This window comes from Notothenia rossii, assembly GCF_949606895.1.
Source record: "Notothenia rossii genome assembly, chromosome: 2".
Taxonomy (NCBI): domain Eukaryota; kingdom Metazoa; phylum Chordata; class Actinopteri; order Perciformes; family Nototheniidae; genus Notothenia; species Notothenia rossii.
The window spans coordinates 381,626-402,961 of NC_136904.1; the positions used below are offsets into that span (position 1 = coordinate 381,626).

Genomic DNA, 21,336 nt, shown 5'->3' on the forward strand with positions numbered 1-21,336 from the left:
CCCGTCTCTGCAGGTGAACCTGTGGCTGGTGGTCTTTGGCTCACCCTGTCTCGGCAGGTGAACCTGTGGCTGGTGGTCTTTGGCTCACCCTGTCTCGGCAGGTGAACCTGTGGCTGGTGGTCTTTGGCTCACCCTGTCTCTGCAGGTGAACCTGTGGCTGGTGGTCTTTGGCTCACCCTGTCTCGGCAGGTGAACCTGTGGCTGGTGGTCTTTGGCTCACCCCGTCTCGGCAGGTGAACCTGTGGCTGGTGGTCTTTGGCTCACCCCGTCTCGGCAGGTGAACCTGTGGCTGGTGGTCTTTGGCTCACCCCGTCTCGGCAGGTGAACCTGTGGGTGGTGGTCTTTGGCTCACCCCGTCTCGGCAGGTGAACCTGTGGGTGGTGGTCTTTGGCTCACCCCGTCTCGGCAGGTGAACCTGTGGCTGGTGGTCTTTGGCTCACCCCGTCTCGGCAGGTGAACCTGTGGCTGGTGGTCTTTGGCTCACCCCGTCTCGCCAGGTGAACCTGTAGCTGGTGGTCTTTGGCTCACCCCGTCTCGGCAGGTGAACCTGTGGCTGGTGGTCTTTGGCTCACCCCGTCTCGCCAGGTGAACCTGTGTTTACTGAATAAACTATTGGGTGTTGTTCCCAAATGATTAATAGATGAATAACAGCTCAGTCTGACTTCCTTTAACTGATCAAAATGTTGGATTAAATCCAGTATCGTTATTTATAAAGACCTCTGATGAGAGCGGGAGGATGAAACCGATTTGAACTCATTATTTCCTGATGTGTGTGAACTTTAGAGAGGGTCCTATTCCTCTTTCTGCATGTCAATGGTCGGCAGAGGCTAAAATCCCCGTGTTCCGGAACATAGTGGCATCACTCGCGCTCCTATTGGCTAGCGCTGCAACACCTTGCACGTGGTTGGCTGAGGGGCGGGAGGCGGGACCTCTGTGTGTCATAACGTGGATTCGGAGCCAGAAGGTAAAGGAAAAGTGTTTTTAGTATAAATAGACTCTTTAATCACCACAGAAACACCGACATGTAGAGAACATTAAAAACACATTTACAGACGCTCCTCTCCTCCAATCACACACACTTTCAACAATGGGACTGTTTCAATAAATTATAGTAGTTCAATTCCGTTTTTCAACCCAAACGTTTCCAGCTTTTGAAAAACAAACAAGACCTTGTTGAAAACAGGGCTTTATGGGTTCAATATGAAGGCGGGGAAATGATGTCAGATATTCTGTGAGATGTAATGTTTTCCTGGTTTTAAAAAGAGCTGGAGTGTTTCTTCACCCCGTGGAACCCTCCTTAAGGACATTATGAATCAAACATGCTTAAGAAGTGAAAGCAACAGAGGAGCATGGAGAGGTGCAGGAAGGAGTCCTACCGCCTCAAAGTGGTCGTTTCAGATTTAAAAAACACATTGATAAGAAACAATTATATTATTCTTTTGGATTCATTTACAATTTTAGAGAATAAAGAGAAAAACACATTGACAATCAAATAAAACAAACGGATCTTTCTCGACTTGATCTCAGATCATTCTTGCATTTTACGGAAAACATTTGAATATTTTTCTGGCGGTTTTTTTACAGAGAAAAAACACAAATTGACAAAGAAAACACAAATAAAAAGGCTTTTAGTCTCGTCTTCTTCTCAGATAACTTGTGCATTTTTCTTGTAGATTTCACACTTTGATTTCTGGGATATCGGAAGATTCTCTCTGTACAAAACGTATCATCCAAAAGCCAACGGAGACATCCCATTGGCTGGTTGGAGAGGAAGCAGCAGCAGAAGAACCACCACGGAGACATCCCATTGGCTGGTTGAACCACCACGGAGACATCCCATTGGCTGGTTGAACCACCACGGAGACATCCCATTGGCTGGTTGAACCACCACGGAGACATCCCATTGGCTGGTTGAACCACCATGGAGACATCCCATTGGCTGGTTGAACCACCATGGAGACATCCGGTTGGAGAGGAAGCAGGAAGAGCTTAATTTAGAATCTTAGAGAATAAAGTTTAATATATTTATAGTGTTTTTTACAAGAAAAAAACACAAATTAACTTAAAAAAACGTAATCTCAGATCATTTAGCATTTTCCTTGTAGTTTTCCCACTTTCATTTCTCGGATCAGAACATTTTAATCTCGTTAATTCAGACGTATTCCTCTGAATATTCTGCAGTACAAATCCCGCGTCCCACGGAGACATCCCATTGGCCGGCAGGGGAGCAACACCGCTCTCTAACGAGGTCTCAAAAGTGTTGTGCAGCAGAAATCGTCCCTGTAGCCCCTGCTCTCTCTCTCCATTGGCTGAATGTTCCTCCTGCTCTCCTCCCATTGGCTCCTCCCGCTCACTGCCCATTGGCTCGTTGGGGAGGGAGCCAGGTAGAGCCCCGCCCCCCCCTAACGAGTCCATCATGGGGATCTATGACAGAAGAAGCCCGCAAAACGTAGAAAAAGATCTCAAAAGAAAAGTTTAGTGCAGAAATCGTCCCTGTAGCTCTCTCTCTCCCCATTGGCTGAATGTTCTTCCTGCTCTCTCTCCATTGGCTCCTCCCTCTCACTGCCCATTGGCTGAATGTTCCTCCTGCTCTGCTCTCTAACAAAGTTATTCATTGATTATCTTACAGAAGCCCGCAGTAGAAAAAGAAGAATAAGAATCTTGCAGAAATGGTCCCTGTAGCCCCTGCTCTCTCCCCATTGGCTGAATGTTCTCACTGCCCATTGGCTGAGTCCCCCTCCCTGTTGGCGGGCGCTTGCCCCCCGTCGGCCAGGTTGTGGGCGTGCTCCAGGAAGAGATCCTTCAGGACGCTCAGCTCTTTGCTCAGCAGCTTGATCTTAGCCTCCAGCCTCTCGTTCTCCTCCTTCAGCTCGTTCACTCTCTGCTGAGTGTCCACGGCTTTCTGCTTGGACCTCTGGCGGCTCTTCTTCACCGCCAGGTTGTTCCTCTCTCTGCGGTGACGGTACTCGTCGCTGTCCTTTTCCGCCGAGGGCTTCTTCATCCTGACAGGGGGGCGGGGCTTACCTCCTGCTGGGGGGGAGAGGAGCTTATGGTTAGATCAACACCGAGGACACATGGTGATTAGGGGTGCAACAACTAATCGACTCGATTCAAATCGATGACCAAATTAGTTGCCAACTAATTCAGTCGTCGATTCGTTGGTGACGTCCTCACGTGTGTTTTACGCGCCGTTAAGCTCCAACGTTATTGCTCTTTTTATCGGTACTGGAGACATTTAAAAATATACGTCATGTATTATTGCTACAAAAACATTACATCACAGTCTTAGTGTCGCCAACTCGTTTCTAACATGCAACAAGACAAATGTGTGTCTTTTCAACCTTTCCAATCCAGACCAGATCTCTCTCTCCGTCTGTGTGCGGGGGGGCGGGGCAGTTTACACGCAGCTGCTACATGCAGCAACACACGGAGGAGATGGCGGAGAGAAGCGCTCCAAGGTGTGGTTACATGTTACCCGTCTTGAGGTGGACAATGCTCGTTGCCGAGAGAGTTGATCATGTGAGGGCGGGAACACGAGCACTTTGTCTAAACATTTAGCGCACCACATCCAGACGGAGGAATGCACCGGGTTCCACTGTCTTTCTAGAAGCTCTGTAGCCCCGTCCACGAGTAACGTTTCCACGTCAGGTGTTATGTATGCTAGCAGCAACACACGGAGTTAACTACATGATACAAACATGGGTTAATGATTAGAGGTAACTGAGTTATTTAGTTTGTTAAAGTTTCAGCTATTCTGTTTACAGTTCTGTCATCACATTATTTAATACCATTTCTTAAAACATTGTTGTTTCTTTTGATGTGAAATATTATATATTAAATTTAAATAAAAAGCCATTTTAGTTTTGTTCACAATTTGTTTAGTTAATTTAATAATAGCGCTGCTCGATTATGGCAAAAATCATAATCTCGATTATTTGGGTCAATAATTGATATCACGACTTACTTTGAAAACATCAGTTTATTGGAGAAAAGAACAAGTGAACAGTATGTTTTTAGCAGTTGATTGCCTGCACTAAGTTTAGTTCAACTGAAAAACAATCATGGAAAAATGTATTTGAAAAAAAAAAAAAGTTATAATATTTATATATTTTTTAAATCGTTTAATTTCGATTACGTTGTTTTCGTAATCGTTGCAAGCCATAATCGTAATTGCGATTAAAATATGATTAATTGAGCAACCACTTTTTAATAATATATGTATTTTTGAATCAAGTATTCATCTTTATTGTCTTCATTGTTAGTTTCCACATAAACAACCTCAAGCTAAATCTAAAAGTTGATGGCTAAATCAGAGCGTTTGAGAAATTGTGCGAGACAGTGATACTCCGTTCATCGTTTCATTCATCGATTCATTCATCGATTATCAAATGAGTCGTTTGTTGCAGCCCTAATGGAGAAGTAGAGAAGACATCACTTAGTGAGTCTCCTGACACACCGGGGACACACTGGGGACACATGGTGAAGTAGAGAAGACATCACTTAGTGAGTCTCCTGACACACCGGGGACACACTGGGGACACATGGTGAAGTAGAGAAGACATCACTTAGTGAGTCTCCTGACACACCGGGGACACACTGGGGACACATGGTGATGTAGAGAAGACATCACTTAGTGAGTCTCCTGACACACCGGGGACACATGGTGATGTAGAGAAGACATCACTTAGTGAGTCTCCTGACACACCGGGGACACATGGTGATGTAGAGAAGACATGACTTAGTGACTCTCCTGACACACCGGGGACACATGGTGATGGAGAGAAGACATCAATTAGTGAGTCTCCTGACACACCGGGGACAGATGGTGATGGAGAGAAGACATCACTTAGTGAGTCTCCTGACACACCGGGGACACATGGTGATGTAGAGAAGACATCACTTAGTGAGTCTCCTGACACACCGGGGACACATGGTGATGGAGAGAAGACATCAATTAGTGAGTCTCCTGACACACCGGGGACACATGGTGATGTAGAGAAGACATCACTTAGTGAGTCTCCTGACACACCGGGGACACATGGTGATGTAGAGAAGACATCACTTAGTGAGTCTCCTGACACACCGGGGACACACCGGGGACACATGGTGATGGAGAGAAGACATCCCTTAGTGAGTCTCCTGACAAACCGGGGACACATGGTGATGTAGAGAAGACATCACTTAGTGAGTCTCCTGACACACCGGGGACACATGGTGATGGAGAGAAGACATCACTTAGTGAGTCTCCTGACACACCGGGGACACACCGGGGACACATGGTGATGTAGAGAAGACATCACTTAGTGAGTCTCCTGACACACCGGGGACACATGGTGATGTAGAGAAGACATCAATTAGTGAGTCTCCTGACACACCGGGGACACATGGTGATGTAGAGAAGACATCACTTAGTGAGTCTCCTGACACACACGGGGACACATGGTGATGGAGAGAAGACATCACTTAGTGAGTCTCCTGACAAACCGGGGACACATGGTGATGTAGAGAAGACATCACTTAGTGAGTCTCCTGACACACCGGGGACACATGGTGATGTAGAGAAGACATCACTTAGTGAGTCTCCTGACACACCGGGGACACATGGTGATGTAGAGAAGACATCACTTAGTGAGTCTCCTGACACACCGGGGACACACCGGGGACACATGGTGATGTAGAGAAGACATCACTTAGTGAGTCTCCTGACACACCGGGGACACATGGTGATGTAGAGAAGACATCACTTAGTGAGTCTCCTGACACACCGGGGACACATGGTGATGTAGAGAAGACATCACTTAGTGAGTCTCTTGACACACCGGGGACACATGGTGATGTAGAGAAGACATCACTTAGTGAGTCTCCTGACACACCGGGGACACACCGGGGACACATGGTGATGGAGAGAAGACATCACTTAGTGAGTCTCCTGACACACCGGGGACACATGGTGATGTAGAGAAGAAATCACTTTGTGAGTCTCCTGACACACCGGGGACACATGGTGATGTAGAGAAGACATCACTTAGTGAGTCTCCTGACACACCGGGGACACATGGTGATGTAGAGAAGACATCACTTTGTGAGTCTCTTGACACACCGGGGACACATGGTGATGGAGAGAAGACATCACTTAGTGACTCTCCTGACACACCGGGGACACATGGTGATGGAGAGAAGACATCACTTAGTGAGTCTCCTGACACACCGGGGACACATGGTGATGTAGAGAAGACATCACTTAGTGAGTCTCCTGACAAACCGGGGACACATGGTGATGTAGAGAAGACATCACTTAGTGAGTCTCCTGACACACGGGGGGACACCGGGGACACATGGTGATGGAGAGAAGACATCACTTAGTGAGTCTCCTGACACACCGGGGACACATGGTGATGTAGAGAAGACATCACTTAGTGAGTCTCCTGACACACCGGGGACACATGGTGATGGAGAGAAGACATCACTTAGTGAGTCTCCTGACACACCGGGGACACATGGTGATGTAGAGAAGACATCACTTTGTGAGTCTCCTGACACACCGGGGACACATGGTGATGTAGAGAAGACATCACTTAGTGAGTCTCCTGACACACCGGGGACACACCGGGGACACATGGTGATGTAGAGAAGACATCACTTTGTGAGTCTCTTGACACACCGGGGACACATGGTGATGTAGAGAAGACATCACTTAGTGAGTCTCCTGACACACCGGGGACACACCGGGGACACATGGTGATGTAGAGAAGACATCACTTAGTGAGTCTCCTGACACACCGGGGACACACCGGGGACACATGGTGATGTAGAGAAGACATCACTTAGTGAGTCTCCTGACACACCGGGGACACATGGTGATGTAGAGAAGACATCACTTAGTGAGTCTCCTGACACACCGGGGACACACCGGGGACACATGGTGATGGAGAGAAGACATCACTTAGTGAGTCTCCTGACACACCGGGGACACATGGTGATGTAGAGAAGACATCACTTAGTGAGTCTCCGGACACACCGGGGACACACCGGGGACACATGGTGATGTAGAGAAGACATCACTTAGTGAGTCTCCTGACACACCGGGGACACACCGGGGACACACCGGGGACACATGGTGATGTAGAGAAGACATAATAATGTTGTGATAGTGATAATCGGGGACCTTTAAATTGACTTTGCAGCGAGTGCCTCTTCTACTGAGCTTTCTGAATCTCTTCTTTCCCTCTCTTTCACAGGCAAATGATTAAAAGGATGGAACATAGCCACCGGTCGCGATGGAAGGAAAGGGACAGGTCTTTGCACTCATTGAACGTCTCCTTGGATAAAAGCCTCAGCTAGATGAAATGTAATGATTGGTGATGATTAATATTCCGTGGTTAATTATCAGCAGCGCTCTGGTTGGTTGATTGGCAGGTCTTACCTCCTGCTGGGGGGGATGTAGGGGGTCTGTCTCTGGATCACGCTCACGCTGGATGCCGATTGGTCGAGGCTGTTTGTTTTCGCCTGGGACAGCCGGCTTAGTGGTGTGTTGCCTTCGAATGCAACGGTTCGAGTCCCTCTGTGTGCAGTGAATTAGGAGGAGTTCACCTGTGTAGAGCCTGGAGGGAGAGAAGGTAAGGTTACCGTCAATAAACATCCAATTAGACAATGATAATGGAATATGGGAAATACTGCAATTTCTGAGTTAGTATGAAAGTGGCTTGGAAGAGAAATGGAATTAAAATGTTATTAAAATATGAATACAAAGGAAATAATATTATAGTACATACGAAATAAAAAATCTTAATATTCTTTTGTTTAAATGAAAGCTGATTGGAAGAGAATTATGATTAAATATTATACAAGTATGTGAAATAAATCAGAATTAAAATAGAAACTGAATAGAAAAACATTATGAAATATAATCAAAAATGAAGCTCCATAGAAGAACATTTAAATACAAATACGTAGAAAATATCTGATGTTCAGGGACAACAGGTAAACAGGCCTAGACAAATATCAATAAACCCAGGTGTGAGTGTACAGGTAGGGCTAATACAAAGCACCAATGAGAAATTATATGACAGAATAACTTTGTTTTGCATTCAAATAAATATTAAAAACAGCCAAATAAATCCTCTAATATTTGCAGCTCTTGTTTACATTTTTTATAATTTAAAAAACAAGTATTTCCAGAGATAAAACCCATAATGTGTGATCTGTAAACACCTCGCTCTGTGACCTGTTTTTACTCCGACGCGCTGATTAGTTGATAAATATCTCGCGGTTTTATTATGAACGCCGCTTTGGTTGGTTTATTAGCCGCGCTGATTGGTCGAGGCGTTGCTATCGGTTGCCATGCAGCGGTGTGCGCAGCGGAAAGCGCTCCGGGTGGAAACAGAGCTGTTGCCTGGTGTTGCATCATCGCTGTTTGAAGGGGAACTCCGGAGGAAACATGAGGCTAAAATCACAGCTTTAAAAAGAGACTTAAAATATAAATATTATCCTGGGTTTCATCCAAAGGAACACGTCTTTACATTTATTAAATTAGCTTTTTATAAAACATATTTTAATCTTTGTTATATATATATATATATTGTTGGATGTATTTGTAAAGGTTTTCACTTGTATTCTTTATTTACCATTTTATTAGAGATATTCCCTTTTAATATTTTTGACCTGTATTAGTCTTATTAGTTATTTAGTATTTATTTATTTTATTATTATTATTATATTATTTGGGTTTTTATTTTTTTGGGACTATTAATATTATTGTATTGTTTTATTAACACACCTTTTACCTGCTGTGTCTCTAAACTATGACACTGTTATGTCCCGGTGTTATAATGCAAGTCAAATCTGTTCTATATGAGATGTTTGCCTTGTTTTTAACACACTTTAAAGCTTTTTTATTATTATTTGCATGATTATTATCACTTTTCTCAACTTTCTGTTTCCAGGAAGCAGCTAGCAGATCATTCACTCACCTGTCACTCACTAAATTAGTCACAAACACTCAGAAAACAAACCATAATTAGTGTTTTAGTTGCATTTTAATCACAAATCAACCTTTGTTTTCTGTTTCCTCCGTCGAGGCGTTCACTACCCGTTTAGCCTGTTAGCTCCCGATGCTAACAAGCCTCGAAACCTCACTGTTTTCTCAGTTTCTCTGTCCTAAATATACATTTAAAACACGGCTTACCTTTAGGGGGCGGCGGTAGAGTCGACCATTCGTCAAAAGGGAAAGATTTACCGTATAAAAGAGAGTTAAATCCCGTCTCTGTTAGTCTCTGAGTGTGTTTGTTTGGAACATGGAGAGGAGAGTATTGCGAAATATCTATCACCATGTAGGGCAATTTCCCGTATCAGCCAATCAGAGGTGAGAAGGCGGGGGCGAGCGAGTGGTTAGGCCAATCACAGGCGAGTGTGCGGCAGAGTGATGCAATGCACTCTGTGATTGACAGCTGGATCCACCAATAGGGGAGGGCGTATTCTGTTGGACTTGTTTATGTAATGTGAGGTGAAATTAGTTCCTCCACGCATGACTTCATCTCTAATAACGACAGCCAATCACACCGAAACTACTCATTAAACACGATGTTTCTGAGCCGTTAGTACTGTGTAATTAAATACAAAAAACACAGTTTTTCTGACCCGTTACTGCTGTGTAATTATATACAAAAAACACAGTTTTTCTGACCCGTTACTGCTGTGTAATTATATACAAAAACACAGTGTTTCTGAGCCGTTACTGCTGTGTAATTATATACAAAAAACACAGTGTTTCTGAGCCGTTACTGCTGTGTAATTATATACAAAAAACACAGTGTTTCTGAGCTGTTACTGCTGTGTAATTATATACAAAAAACACAGTGTTTCTGAGCTGTTACTGCTGTGTAATTATATACAAAAAACACAGTGCTTCTGAGCCGTTACTGCTGTGTAATTATATACAAAAAACACAGTGTTTCTGAGCCGTTACTGCTGTGTAATTTTATACAAATAACACAGTGTTTCTGAGCTGTTAGTGCTGTGTAATTATATACAGATAACACCAAATTTGTCCTGCTTATTTATAATGAACGGACCTGTAAAAACTGATTGTCTTATGATATATTATAACGTGTAACGTGTCATCATGTATGCACTGAATACACTTTAAACACGTGTTTTATTAAAGAAAAACACATTATATATTTGTATATGACTACTAATAATTAGTATGACATGCTTTCATACAAAATGGTTACAGCTCAAATGCATTGCAATGACTTTGTTGGAAACTTGAAAGTGAAATGTTAAACTGGAAGAGGAGGACAAATAGTGAAGAAGCTTAATATTTCAAAGAAAAGGTTTAAAAAGGTATAAACAACAACATGTATAGCCTCATTGTCCTGAAATAGCTGCATAAGTTAATAGTTGAATAGTTTGTGCAGCTGAAAGTAGGCTGAAGGAGTTAAATATCAGATGTACGTAGTAGTATGAGTTCAAGTAGCATTACATCTATAGGGCTTTTCTTTTGAAGGGGTGTGTGCTTTTGGAGAGTGTGAGGTGTAGAAAAACGAAATGAGATGTCTGACATCAATCAATGGGAGGTTCACCCATAAAAACAATGGTTAGGTGGGCAAAGGCCTTTGGCCTGTGTGTGTGTGTGTGTGTGTGTGTGTGTGTGTGTGTGTGTGTGTGTGTGTGTGTGTGTGTGTGTGTGTGTGTGTGTGTGTGTGTGTGTGTGTGTGTGTGTGTGTGTGTGCGTGTGTACCAGTCTGTCTGTGGGCGTGTCTGCTCTGATTATATGATGTCACTCAGGTGTGTGGACCCAATCTGCCCAGCAACACCATGGTTACCAACTGCAGAACTGAGTCCCATTAAGAATGCATTGAGGAGTATATCTGACAATTTTGCCACCCGTTCAAAAACTATGGCTCCTATTAAAAAAATAATAATGAGCAAACCATGAGCATCAGGGAACCCCAATGAACTGAAATATGTTGGTTTTTTGGTTTTTTTTGTGTGAAATGTGAAGATGGGAGCAGTTTGTCTAAAGTTTACTTCTCTCTGTTCTGAAGAAAGTTCCGGACTAATTTAACATGGGAGTCTATTTGAAGCTAGGTGGACTTTTTGTCACTCAGATCACTATTGGGCCAGAACGGTGGGTCCGTTTGATATGATGAAGGCAATTGAGCAGGCCATACTAATTATGCTCCTGAAATCTTTTGAAATGATTTGAATAGAGAGTATATTTTGGCTCTGAGAGCAGTTTTAAAATGTGTTTTCTGAAGATTTGTAAGACTCTCTACACTCTAAGTCTAAGTGATGATGTCACGCACTCTAGCCCTGAATCTAAAACAGCCTGAACATGTACCAAAACGTAAACGTTGATGAGTCAAAAAGCGTAAAAGATATCAAAAATCTGAAGAAGATTGTAATAGCTCTGAAGGTAGCTGAAGGTGCTCTAGGTGTAGTACAAGAGGATTAAAAAAGCTGAATATTTCAAAAAGTATAAAATATTTTGAAAAAGTTTGAAGTTTCCCATCGATTGCTGAACAGGCTGAACATTTTTGATATTTGAATGGTTTCTGTAGCTGAAAGTAAACTGAAGTTATCGGACGGCAAAGTATTGGTTGAAATAATAAGAAGAAGAGAAAGAATAAAGATTTGAAGAACTATAGTGGAATGCTGTGTGCGTCACTCTTTAGTGTCCCCTGGTCTCCAGCTGTGTGCGTCACTCTTTAGTGTCCCCTGGTCTCCAGCTGTGTGCGTCACTCTTTAGCGTCCCCTTGTCTCCCAGCTATGTGCGTCACTCTTTAGTGTCCCCTGGTCTCCAGCTGTGTGCGTCACTCTTTAGTGTCCCCTGGTCTCCAGCTGTGTGCGTCACTCTTTAGTGTCCCCTGGTCTCCCAGCTGTGTGCGTCACTCTTTAGTGTCCCCTGGTCTCCAGCTGTGTGCGTCACTCTTTAGTGTCCCCTGGTCTCCAGCTGTGTGCGTCACTCTTTAGTGTCCCCTGGTCTCCCAGCTGTGTGCGTCACTCTTTAGTGTCCCCTGGTCTCCCAGCTGTGTGCGTCACTCTTTAGTGTCCCCTGGTCTCCAGCTGTGTGCGTCACTCTTTAGTGTCCCCTGGTCTCTCAGCTGTGTGCGTCACTCTTTAGCGTCCCCTGGTCTCCCAGCTGTGTGCGTCACTCTTTAGTGTCCCCTGGTCTCCAGCTGTGTGCGTCACTCTTTAGTGTCCCCTGGTCTCCAGCTGTGTGCGTCACTCTTTAGTGTCCCCTGGTCTCCCATCTGTGTGCGTCACTCTTTAGTGTCCCCTGGTCTCCAGCTGTGTGCGTCACTCTTTAGTGTCCCCTGGTCTCCAGCTGTGTGCGTCACTCTTTAGTGTCCCCTGGTCTCCCATCTGTGTGCGTCACTCTTTAGTGTCCCCTGGTCTCCAGCTGTGTGCGTCACTCTTTAGTGTCCCCTGGTCTCCAGCTGTGTGCGTCACTCTTTAGTGTCCCCTAGTCTCCAGCTGTGTGCATCACTCTTTAGTGTCCCCTTGTCTCCAGCTGTGTGCGTCACTCTTTAGTGTCCCCTGGTCTCCCAGCTGTGTGCGTCACTCTTTAGTGTCCCCTGGTCTCCAGCTGTGTGCGTCCCTCTTTAGCGTCCCCTTGTCTCCCAGCTATGTGCGTCACTCTTTAGTGTCCCCTGGTCTCCAGCTGTGTGCGTCACTCTTTAGTGTCCCCTGGTCTCCCATCCGTGTGCGTCACTCTTTAGTGTCCCCTGGTCTCCAGCTGTGTGCGTCACACTTTAGTGTCCCCTGGTCTCCAGCTGTGTGCGTCACTCTTTAGTGTCCCCTGGTCTCCCATCCGTGTGCGTCACTCTTTAGTGTCCCCTGGTCTCCAGCTGTGTGCGTCACTCTTTAGTGTCCCCTGGTCTCCAGCTGTGTGCGTCACTCTTTAGTGTCCCCTGGTCTCCATCTGTGTGCGTCACTCTTTAGTGTACCCTGGTCTCCCATCTGTGTGCGTCACTCTTTAGTGTCCCCTGGTCTCCAGCTGTGTGCGTAACTCTTTAGTGTCCCCTGGTCTCCAGCTGTGTGCGTCACTCTTTAGTGTCCCCTAATCTCCAGCTGTGTGCGTCACTCTTTAGTGTCCCCTGGTCTCCAGCTGTGTGCGTCACTCTTTAGTGTCCCCTGGTCTCCAGCTGTGTGCGTCACTCTTTAGTGTCCCCTGGTCTGCCAGCTCTGTGCGTCACTCTTTAGTGTCCCCTTGTCTCCGTTGTGCTTCACATTTTGTTTCCTGCAGGAGAACAGAATGAAAAAATCGGTTAAACTTTAAAGTTTTGTCTTTACTTGTTTTAATCTAGGATAAAGTAGCTAAATGTAGAACTGTGTGTGACCAGTCAGAGGTCAAAGGTCACAACACACACACACAAACACTAGAGGTGTAACGGTTCACAAACATTTTGGTTCGGTACGTTTTCGGTACAGCAGAACAAATGATCACAAAACATAACATATATATATATATTTTGTATTATTATTAAACTGTGAATAATGTTTTCACTCAAATAAATACAAAATATAATAAAGCAAACATTAAGGTGCAGCATTTCAATGAACTGAAGTAATCTATATTTGAACTGTACTGTACTCGTACCTAAGCAGCCAGTTTGACATTAGGACTTGCTTCTCATTGTATTTTCATGTTTTTTAAGAAAGATGAACTTGTCCACATTGCTTGCTGAAAGAGCAGATGTGCTGGCACTAACAATGTCTCCTGCTGTGGAGAACACCCTCTCTAGGGACAGAGGTAGCAGATGCAGCCAGGTAGCGCTTTGCTAACATGGCAACATAAGGAGATTTGGCGTTTGTAATAGCTTTGGCTCGGTCTGAACTTGTTGCGAGTGGTGGAGGCTTAAATGCTAGCGGGAGTTGGGTTTGCACTTCAGTCTTTTTTCTTTTGGTACCGGTGATATTCAGGTTCGGGTGATGACTTTTCAAATGAATGTGCAAGTTTGATGTATTGCCAGCCGTGTAACCAGTTTTAGTTGAACAATGCCGACAAACAGCTTTGGTTCAGTCCACCTGTCTTTGTCCGTCATCCTTGTACGTAACTACAAAACCAAAATGTTCCCAAACCGGAGACTTTGATGATGCTGGAGGATTTTAGAGCTCAGCTTTATCTGCATTCACCATTTCCACAGTTCCTCAAATTACTGACTACATTTGAACACATCCCTGTGACCAACTCTCATAGTATGCCTCTCGTCCAATGAAATGACTTGGTCGCTCTATGACGCGTTGAACCCAAAGTGAGCAAATTTCTCTGAATGCTGCGACGCAGCACCTGAGATTACTTCCAAGAAGTTGTTCACGTTCTCAATTTTGTACGTTTTCCGTTATATTCGTTCGGTACACACGTGTACGAATAATTTCGGTACGTGTACCGTTACACCCCTAACACACACACAAATACACACACACACACACACACACACACACACACACACACACACACACACACACACACACACACACACACACACACACACACCCACACACACACACACACACACACACACACACACACACACACACACACACTCTCTCTCTCTCTCTCCCTCTCTCTCTCTCTCTCTCGCTGTGAGCCAAGTCAAACAGTGTGTGCTCTCCTCTATTATCTGTTGACACTAAAATCTGTTGAGCCTTTTTATCATTCCAATAAGTAGAAGAACCTGAAAAAAACCATTTCCGGTTTCCCGTTCAAACGTTAAAAACTCCCTAACCCTAACACTCTTTAAAAACTCTTTAAAAACTCTTTACTGCCTTCTGTAAAAACACCCAATTATCCCGAGATAGATCAAGTTCTGATTTAAGGACTTTCCAAACTTTCTAAGATCCCAAACTTCTCAAAGATGTCTCCTCAGTGATCTCTGAGAACACCAGAACATCTACAGACCCCCCCTTTAGACATCTTCAAATACCTGCTGAACGTTCCCGAACACCAATAGAACTCCTGGAAGGATCGTTAGGACCTCTTTAAGATCAGGTTTTCTGCCAAAGGTCCCCATTGGAGATGCTTCAGGACCATTGGAGACTCTTCAGGACCCTTGGAGAATCTTCAGGACCATTGGAGACCATTGGAGACTCTTCATAACCCTTGGAGACTCTTCAGGACCATTGGAGACCATTGGAGACTTTTCAGGACCCTTGGAGACTCTTCAGGACCATTGGAGACCATTGGAGACTCGTCAGGACCATTGGAGACCATTGGAGACTTTTCAGGACCCTTGGAGAATCTTCAGGATCATTGGAGACCATTGGAGAATCTTCAGGACCATTGGAGACCATTGGAGACCATTGGAGACTCTTCACAACCCTTTGAGACTCTTCAGGACCATTGGAGACCATTGGAGACTTTTCAGGACCTTTGGAGACTCTTCAGGACTATCAGAGACTCTTCAGGACCATTGGAGACCATTGGAGACTCGTCAGGACTATTGGAGACTCGTCAGGATGATTGGAGACTCTTCAGGACCATCAGAGACTATTCAGGACCATTAGAGACTCTTCAGGACCATTGGAGACTCTTCAGGACCATCAGAGACTCTTCAGGACCATTGGAGACTCTTCAGCACCATTGGGGACCATTGGAGACTCTTCAGGACCATTGGAGACTCGTCAGGACGATTGGAGACTCGTCAGGAAGATTGGAGACTCTTCAGGACCATCAGAGACTCTTCAGGACCATTAGAGACTCTTCAGGACCATTGTAGACTCTTCAGGACAATTGTAGACTCTTCAGGACCATCAGAGACTCTTCAGGACCACTGGAGACTCTTCAGCACCATTGGAGACCATTGGAGACTCTTCAGGACCATTGGAGACTCGTCAGGACCATTGGAGACTCTTCCGGACCATCAGAAACTCTTCAGGACCATTGGAGACCATTGGAGACTCTTCAGGACCCTTGGAGACTCTTCAGGACCATTAGAGACCATTGGAGACTCTTCAGGACTCTTGGAGACTCTTCAGGACCATTAGAGACCATTGGAGACTCTGTAGGACCATCGGAGACTCTTCAGGAACATTGGAGACCATTGGAGACTCTTCAGGACCCTTGGAGACTCTTCAGGACCATTAGAGACCATTGGAGACTCTGTAGGACCATCGGAGACTCTTCAGGACCATTGGAGACCATTGGAGACTCTTCAGGACCCTTGGAGACTCTTCAGGACCATTAGAGACCATTGGAGACTCTTCAGGACCCTTGGAGACTCTTCAGGACCATTAGAGACCATTGGAGACTCTTCAGGATTCTTGGAGACTCTTCAGGACCATTGGAGACCATTGGAGACTCTGTAGGACCATCGGAGACTCTTCCGGACCATCGGAGACTCTTCAGGACAGTTTGATCAGGACTTGTTTCGTCAGTAAGCTTCTTGTCACACGTCTGTCCAACATGTCTCTCTCACCTTCCTCCAGCTTAGTGAAATCCAGAAACTGCATTATGATATTTCCTCAGGGACGCTGGAACTCCTCCAAGGATGTGAAACGTCTGAAATGAAGCCCGAAGACCTTCTGAAGAGTCCCTGAGAATAAATAAAGGAACTGATTATAGTTTGAATCAGACTGAAGACTTTCCTTTGGCTATTACATCTAATCATTATTCTAATCGGACGCAAAGCCAGTGCTGTAAAGTCACTAGGTAGTACTCAAGTACTGCATTTAAGGACTATTTACAGGTACTTGTACTTAACTTGAGTATTTCCATGTTATGCTACTGTGTATTTATACTCTACAGTTCAGAGGTACATGGTGTACTCCTACTCACTACATGTATTTAATCCCTTTAGTTACTTCTCAGATGTGGATGAATGATGTGAAATCTAATCAAGTGTTAAATCAGACTTTAGTTCCACCTGGAGTAAATCCACCAGCTACCCTGCAGTATACAAAGTCATTCAAACTAGCTGCACCTTTACCAGCTTTGAGAACACTTTCATGATCAATCATTATAAAACATATCATATCTATTATTCTGAAATGGACCAATCTGCACAATGACTACTTTTACTGTCTTTCACTATATTTTGATGAGAATACTTTTCTACTTTCACTTGAGGAACATTTTGAATGCAGGACTTTTACTGAAACAGAGTATTCCTACACTCTGATACTTCTACTTTTACTCAAGTACAAGATCTGAGTACTTCTACTTTTACTCAAGTACTAGATCTGAGTACTTCTACCTTTACTCAAGTACAAGATCTGAGTACTTCTACTTTTACTCAAGTACTAGATCTGAGTACTTCTACCTTTACTCAAGTACAAGATCTGAGAACTTCTACTTTTACTCAAGTACTAGATCTGAGTACTTCTACCTTTACTCAAGTACAAGATCTGAGTACTTCTACTTTTACTCAAGATCTGAGTACTTCTACTTTTACTCAAGTACAAGATCTGAGTACTTCTACTTTTACTCAAGTACAATAACTGAGTTCTTCTACTTTTACTAAACTACAAGATCTGAGTACTTCTACTTTTACTCAAGTACTAGATCTGAGTACTTCTACCTTTACTCAAGTACAAGATCTGAGTACTTCTACTTTTACTCAATTACTATATCTGAGTACTTCTACCTTTACTCAAGTACAAGATCTGAGTACTTCTACTTTTACTCAAGTACTAGATCTGAGTACTTCTACCTTTACTCAAGTACAAGATCTGAGTACTTCTACTTTTACTCAATTACTAGATCTGAGTACTTCTACCTTTACTCAAGTACAAGATCTGAGTACTTCTACTTTTACTCAAGATCCGAGTACTTCTACTTTTAATCAAGTACAAGATCTGAGTACTTCTACTTTTACTCAAGTACAAGATCTGATTACTTCTATTTTTACTCAAGTACAAGATCCGAGTACTTCTACTTTTACTCAAGTACAAGATCTGAGTACTTCTACTTTTACTCAAGTACAAGATCTGAGTACTTCTACTTTCACTCAAGTACAAGACCTGAGTACTTCTATTTTTACTCAAGTACAAGATCTGAGTACTTCTACTTTTACTCAAGTACAAGATCTGAGTACTTCTACTTTTACTCAAGCACAAGATCTGAGTACTTCTACTTTCACTCAAGTACAAGACCTGAGTACTTCTATTTTTACTCAAGTACAAGATCTGAGTACTTCTACTTTTACTCAAGTACAAGATCTGAGTACTTCTACTTTTACTCAAGTACAAGATCTGAGTACTTCTACTTTTACTCAAGTACAAGATCTGAGTACTTCTACTTTTACTCAAGTACAAGATCTGAGTACTTCTACTTTTACTCAAGTACAATCAATCAATAGATCAATCAATCAATCAATGTTTATTTATATAGCCCAATATCACAAATGTTACATTTGTCTCAGTGGACTTCACAGTTTGTACAGAATATCAGTATGACAATACGACACCCTCTGTCCTTAGACCCTCTGTCCTCAGACCCTCTGTCCTTAGACCCTCACATCGTACAAGGAAAAACTTCCAGAGAAAACCCATTTTAAAGGGAAACATGGGAGAAACCTCAGGGAGAGCAACAGAGGAGGGATCCCTCTCCCAGGACGGACAGACGTCAGTCAAGTACAAGATCTGAGTACTTCTACTTTTATTCCAGTACAAGAATTGAGGACTTGAGTCCTGACTATTTGTCTTCCTTCTGCTCTTTCCTGTTGGACCTGGAGAACATGTGATCCAGTGGTGTGATATCGCCGGTGCAGCCGGTGCACCGGGTCCCAGAGCCGGCCAGGGGCCCCTGCAATGGCGTTGACCGGTTCACGCAGTCTTCAAAGTAACCAAAACAATATTTGCACCGAGGCCAATCACAACCTTGTTACGCCACTGATGTGATCTCTAAATGCAGAACATGTCTGTGTGTTGTTGTCTTTGTTTTCTATTCCTAAACCTTTCTTTCTCACATTCAGACAAACTCCTCCGATGATAGAATTAAGAACAAACAAAGAAAGAGATGACACTTTGTTCCAGAGCAACGAGGTGAAAATAAAATGATAAATAAAATAAAACAGAATGAATTAAGGAAGTAAATAAATAAATAATGTGAGTTTGAGCCAACAGAGGGCGCTGCAGTCCTCTCAGAGTCCGGGTCAGAATGCAGGAAAACCGGCTTCAAATCCCCGCTTCTCTCCAAGTTCTCCCCCGTTTCTCCCCCATTTCCCCCCCATATCTCCCCCGTTTCCCCCCCATATCTCTCCAATTTCTCCCCCATTTCTCCTCCGGTTCTCCCCTATATCTCCCCCATATCTCCCCCATATCTCCCCCATATCTCCCAGTCTGCGGGCTGCAGATTAAGTGAGTCACGAGTCTGAAGAGATGTGTGTGTCAGCAGCAGACACGAAGTCAAACCTGATTAAATATCATCTTGGACTGCAGAATTGCAACTGACTTTTTGGAGGATTTATTGCGTTAAAATGCGATTTCAAAAACACGTTTGGACACAAGTCTAAATACTTTGTTGTGTCTCTAATTCTGTTGAATTCCAAACGGTGTTTTATTGAAATGTGTTGAAAAGGCAGAGTAGAGTGTGCTCTCTGCACGGACTGACACATTGTTCTTCACACACTCCTGTTTCTGATCACATTGTCTTCAACATGTTGCCCTTTGCTCGCGGTCATAACGACACACTGATGACTCTTTAGATCTCAGTCGATTGATTCATAAATGCAGATGGTCATAAAATAAATAACCTGCACATTGATACGAGCCGCTGCTTTACGGCTGTCTGTCGGGAGATAAAACCAAACTGTCGATCTAACGTCACCTGTAGAGATGCACACACTCACAGTACATGGATATATAGCCTGTAGAGATGCACACACTCACAGTACATGGATATATAGCCTGTAGAGATGCACACACTCACAGTACATGGATATATAACCTGTAGAGATACACACACTCACAGTACATGGATATATAGCCTGTAGAGATACACACACTCACAGTACATGGATATATAGCCTGTAGAGATACACACACTTACAGTACATGGATATATAGCCTGTAGAGATACACACACTTACAGTACATGGATATATAGCCTGTAGAGATGCACACACTCACAGTACATGGATATATAGCCTGTAGAGATGCACACACTCACAGTACATGGATATATAGCCTGTAGAGATGCACACACTCACAGTACATGGATATATAGCCTGTAGAGATACACACACTCACAGTACATGGATATATAGCCTGTAGAGATACACACACTCACAGTACATGGATATATAGCCTGTAGAGATACACACACTCACAGTACATGGATATATAGCCTGTAGAGATACACACACTTACAGTACATGGATATATAGCCTGTAGAGATGCACACACTTACAGTACATAGCAGCATGTGGAATTCATAGGAGAATTAAGTCTTTTTAAAACATGGGTTTCATTTGGATCGTTTCTCAATGAAGCCCTGCTCGATCACAGCGGAGAGACGCGCGTAAAGTGCGCGTAAAACCAGAGTTTAGGAGTCCGAAACAAACCAGATATGAAACTGCGCATTTTACATGTGCCACATTACGAACCGACTGCTGCCCCTCCAGATTCCGTATCTAACTTTCCTCTTTGCTTTACAGAAAGGTTACAACACGAGGAAGAGATGTCTGAACGGAGTCCGCAGTGAGAGGCTTCACAACGTCTCTGTGTGTGTGTGTGTGTGTGTGTGTGTGTGTGTGTGTGTGTGTGTGTGTGTGTGTGTGTGTGTGTGTGTGTGTGTGTGTGTGTGTGTGAGTGAGTGAGTGAGTGCGTGTGTGTGTGTGTGTGTGTGTGTGTGTGTGTGTGTATGTGTGTGTGTGTGTGTGTGTGTGTGTGTGTGTGTGTGTGTGTGTGTGTGTGTGTGTGTGTGTGTGTGTGTGTGTGTGTGTGTGTGTGTGTGCGTCCCGCCCCCTCCCTCTTGTATATAAGCAGAGTTTGACAGCTCAGACTCCAGTCAGTTTGCAGCGGATCCAGACTCTGAGAGAAACCTGCTGAGTCTGAAGAGCCTTTTCAAAACGTAAGGATCAGAACCAGCTTCTTTAAAACTGAGGACCAGAACCAGCTTCTTTAAAACTGAGGACCAGAACCAGCTTCTTTAAAACTGAGGACCAGAACCAGCCTCTTTAAAACTGAGGACCAGAACTGATCCTCTCCAAACTGAACCCTGAGGACCAGAACCGACCCTCTCACCCTGGATTCTCCCGGCAGTTCTTCTTCTTCGCCATGCATGCCGGGTTTTAGTGTTTCCATGGAGATGTCTCAGCTATACGAAGCCCCGCGCGCCCTGATGCACCCGCCCCCTCCCTCTCAGAACCCTTACAGGGACCCGGATGT

At 44.1% G+C, this 21,336-nt stretch overlaps 2 protein-coding genes across 5 annotated transcripts in view; one reads left to right on the top strand and one right to left on the bottom strand.

Moving 5' to 3' along the window:
- Positions 1 to 978: 978 nt before the first annotated feature.
- LOC307028922 (CCAAT/enhancer-binding protein gamma-like) lies at positions 979 to 9,340 on the bottom strand. Of its 2 annotated transcripts, none has more exons than XM_079664324.1 (3): positions 9,185 to 9,340; positions 7,424 to 7,601; positions 979 to 3,027 (listed from the first exon to the last, which is right to left on the bottom strand). In XM_079664324.1, the coding sequence occupies exon 3, from the start codon at positions 2,999 to 3,001 to the stop codon at positions 2,714 to 2,716; it is 288 nt and encodes a 95-aa protein (XP_079520450.1). In that variant the 5' UTR covers positions 3,002 to 3,027; positions 7,424 to 7,601; positions 9,185 to 9,340; the 3' UTR covers positions 979 to 2,713. The 2 variants fall into 2 exon arrangements, with proteins under 2 accessions (XP_079520450.1, XP_079520449.1); XM_079664323.1 differs by having other exon boundaries at positions 979 to 3,030; positions 9,185 to 9,339.
- An 11,600-nt stretch (positions 9,341 to 20,940) lies between these two features.
- Positions 20,941 to 21,336, top strand: part of LOC307028495 (CCAAT/enhancer-binding protein alpha-like) — a 3,333-nt gene continuing 2,937 nt past the window's right edge. For all 3 annotated transcript variants that reach the window (XM_079663565.1, XM_079663564.1, XM_079663566.1), the window contains exon 1: positions 20,941 to 21,336. This exon is cut by the window's right edge. In XM_079663565.1, coding sequence (XP_079519691.1) covers positions 21,230 to 21,336 — 107 coding nt within the window. In that variant the 5' untranslated portion in view covers positions 20,941 to 21,229.

Bases quoted from the DNA above. Each gene is read 5' to 3' on its own strand.
- LOC307028922 (XM_079664324.1), bottom strand. From the start codon at position 3,001: ATGAAGAAGCCCTCGGCGGAAAAGGACAGCGACGAGTACCGTCACCGC.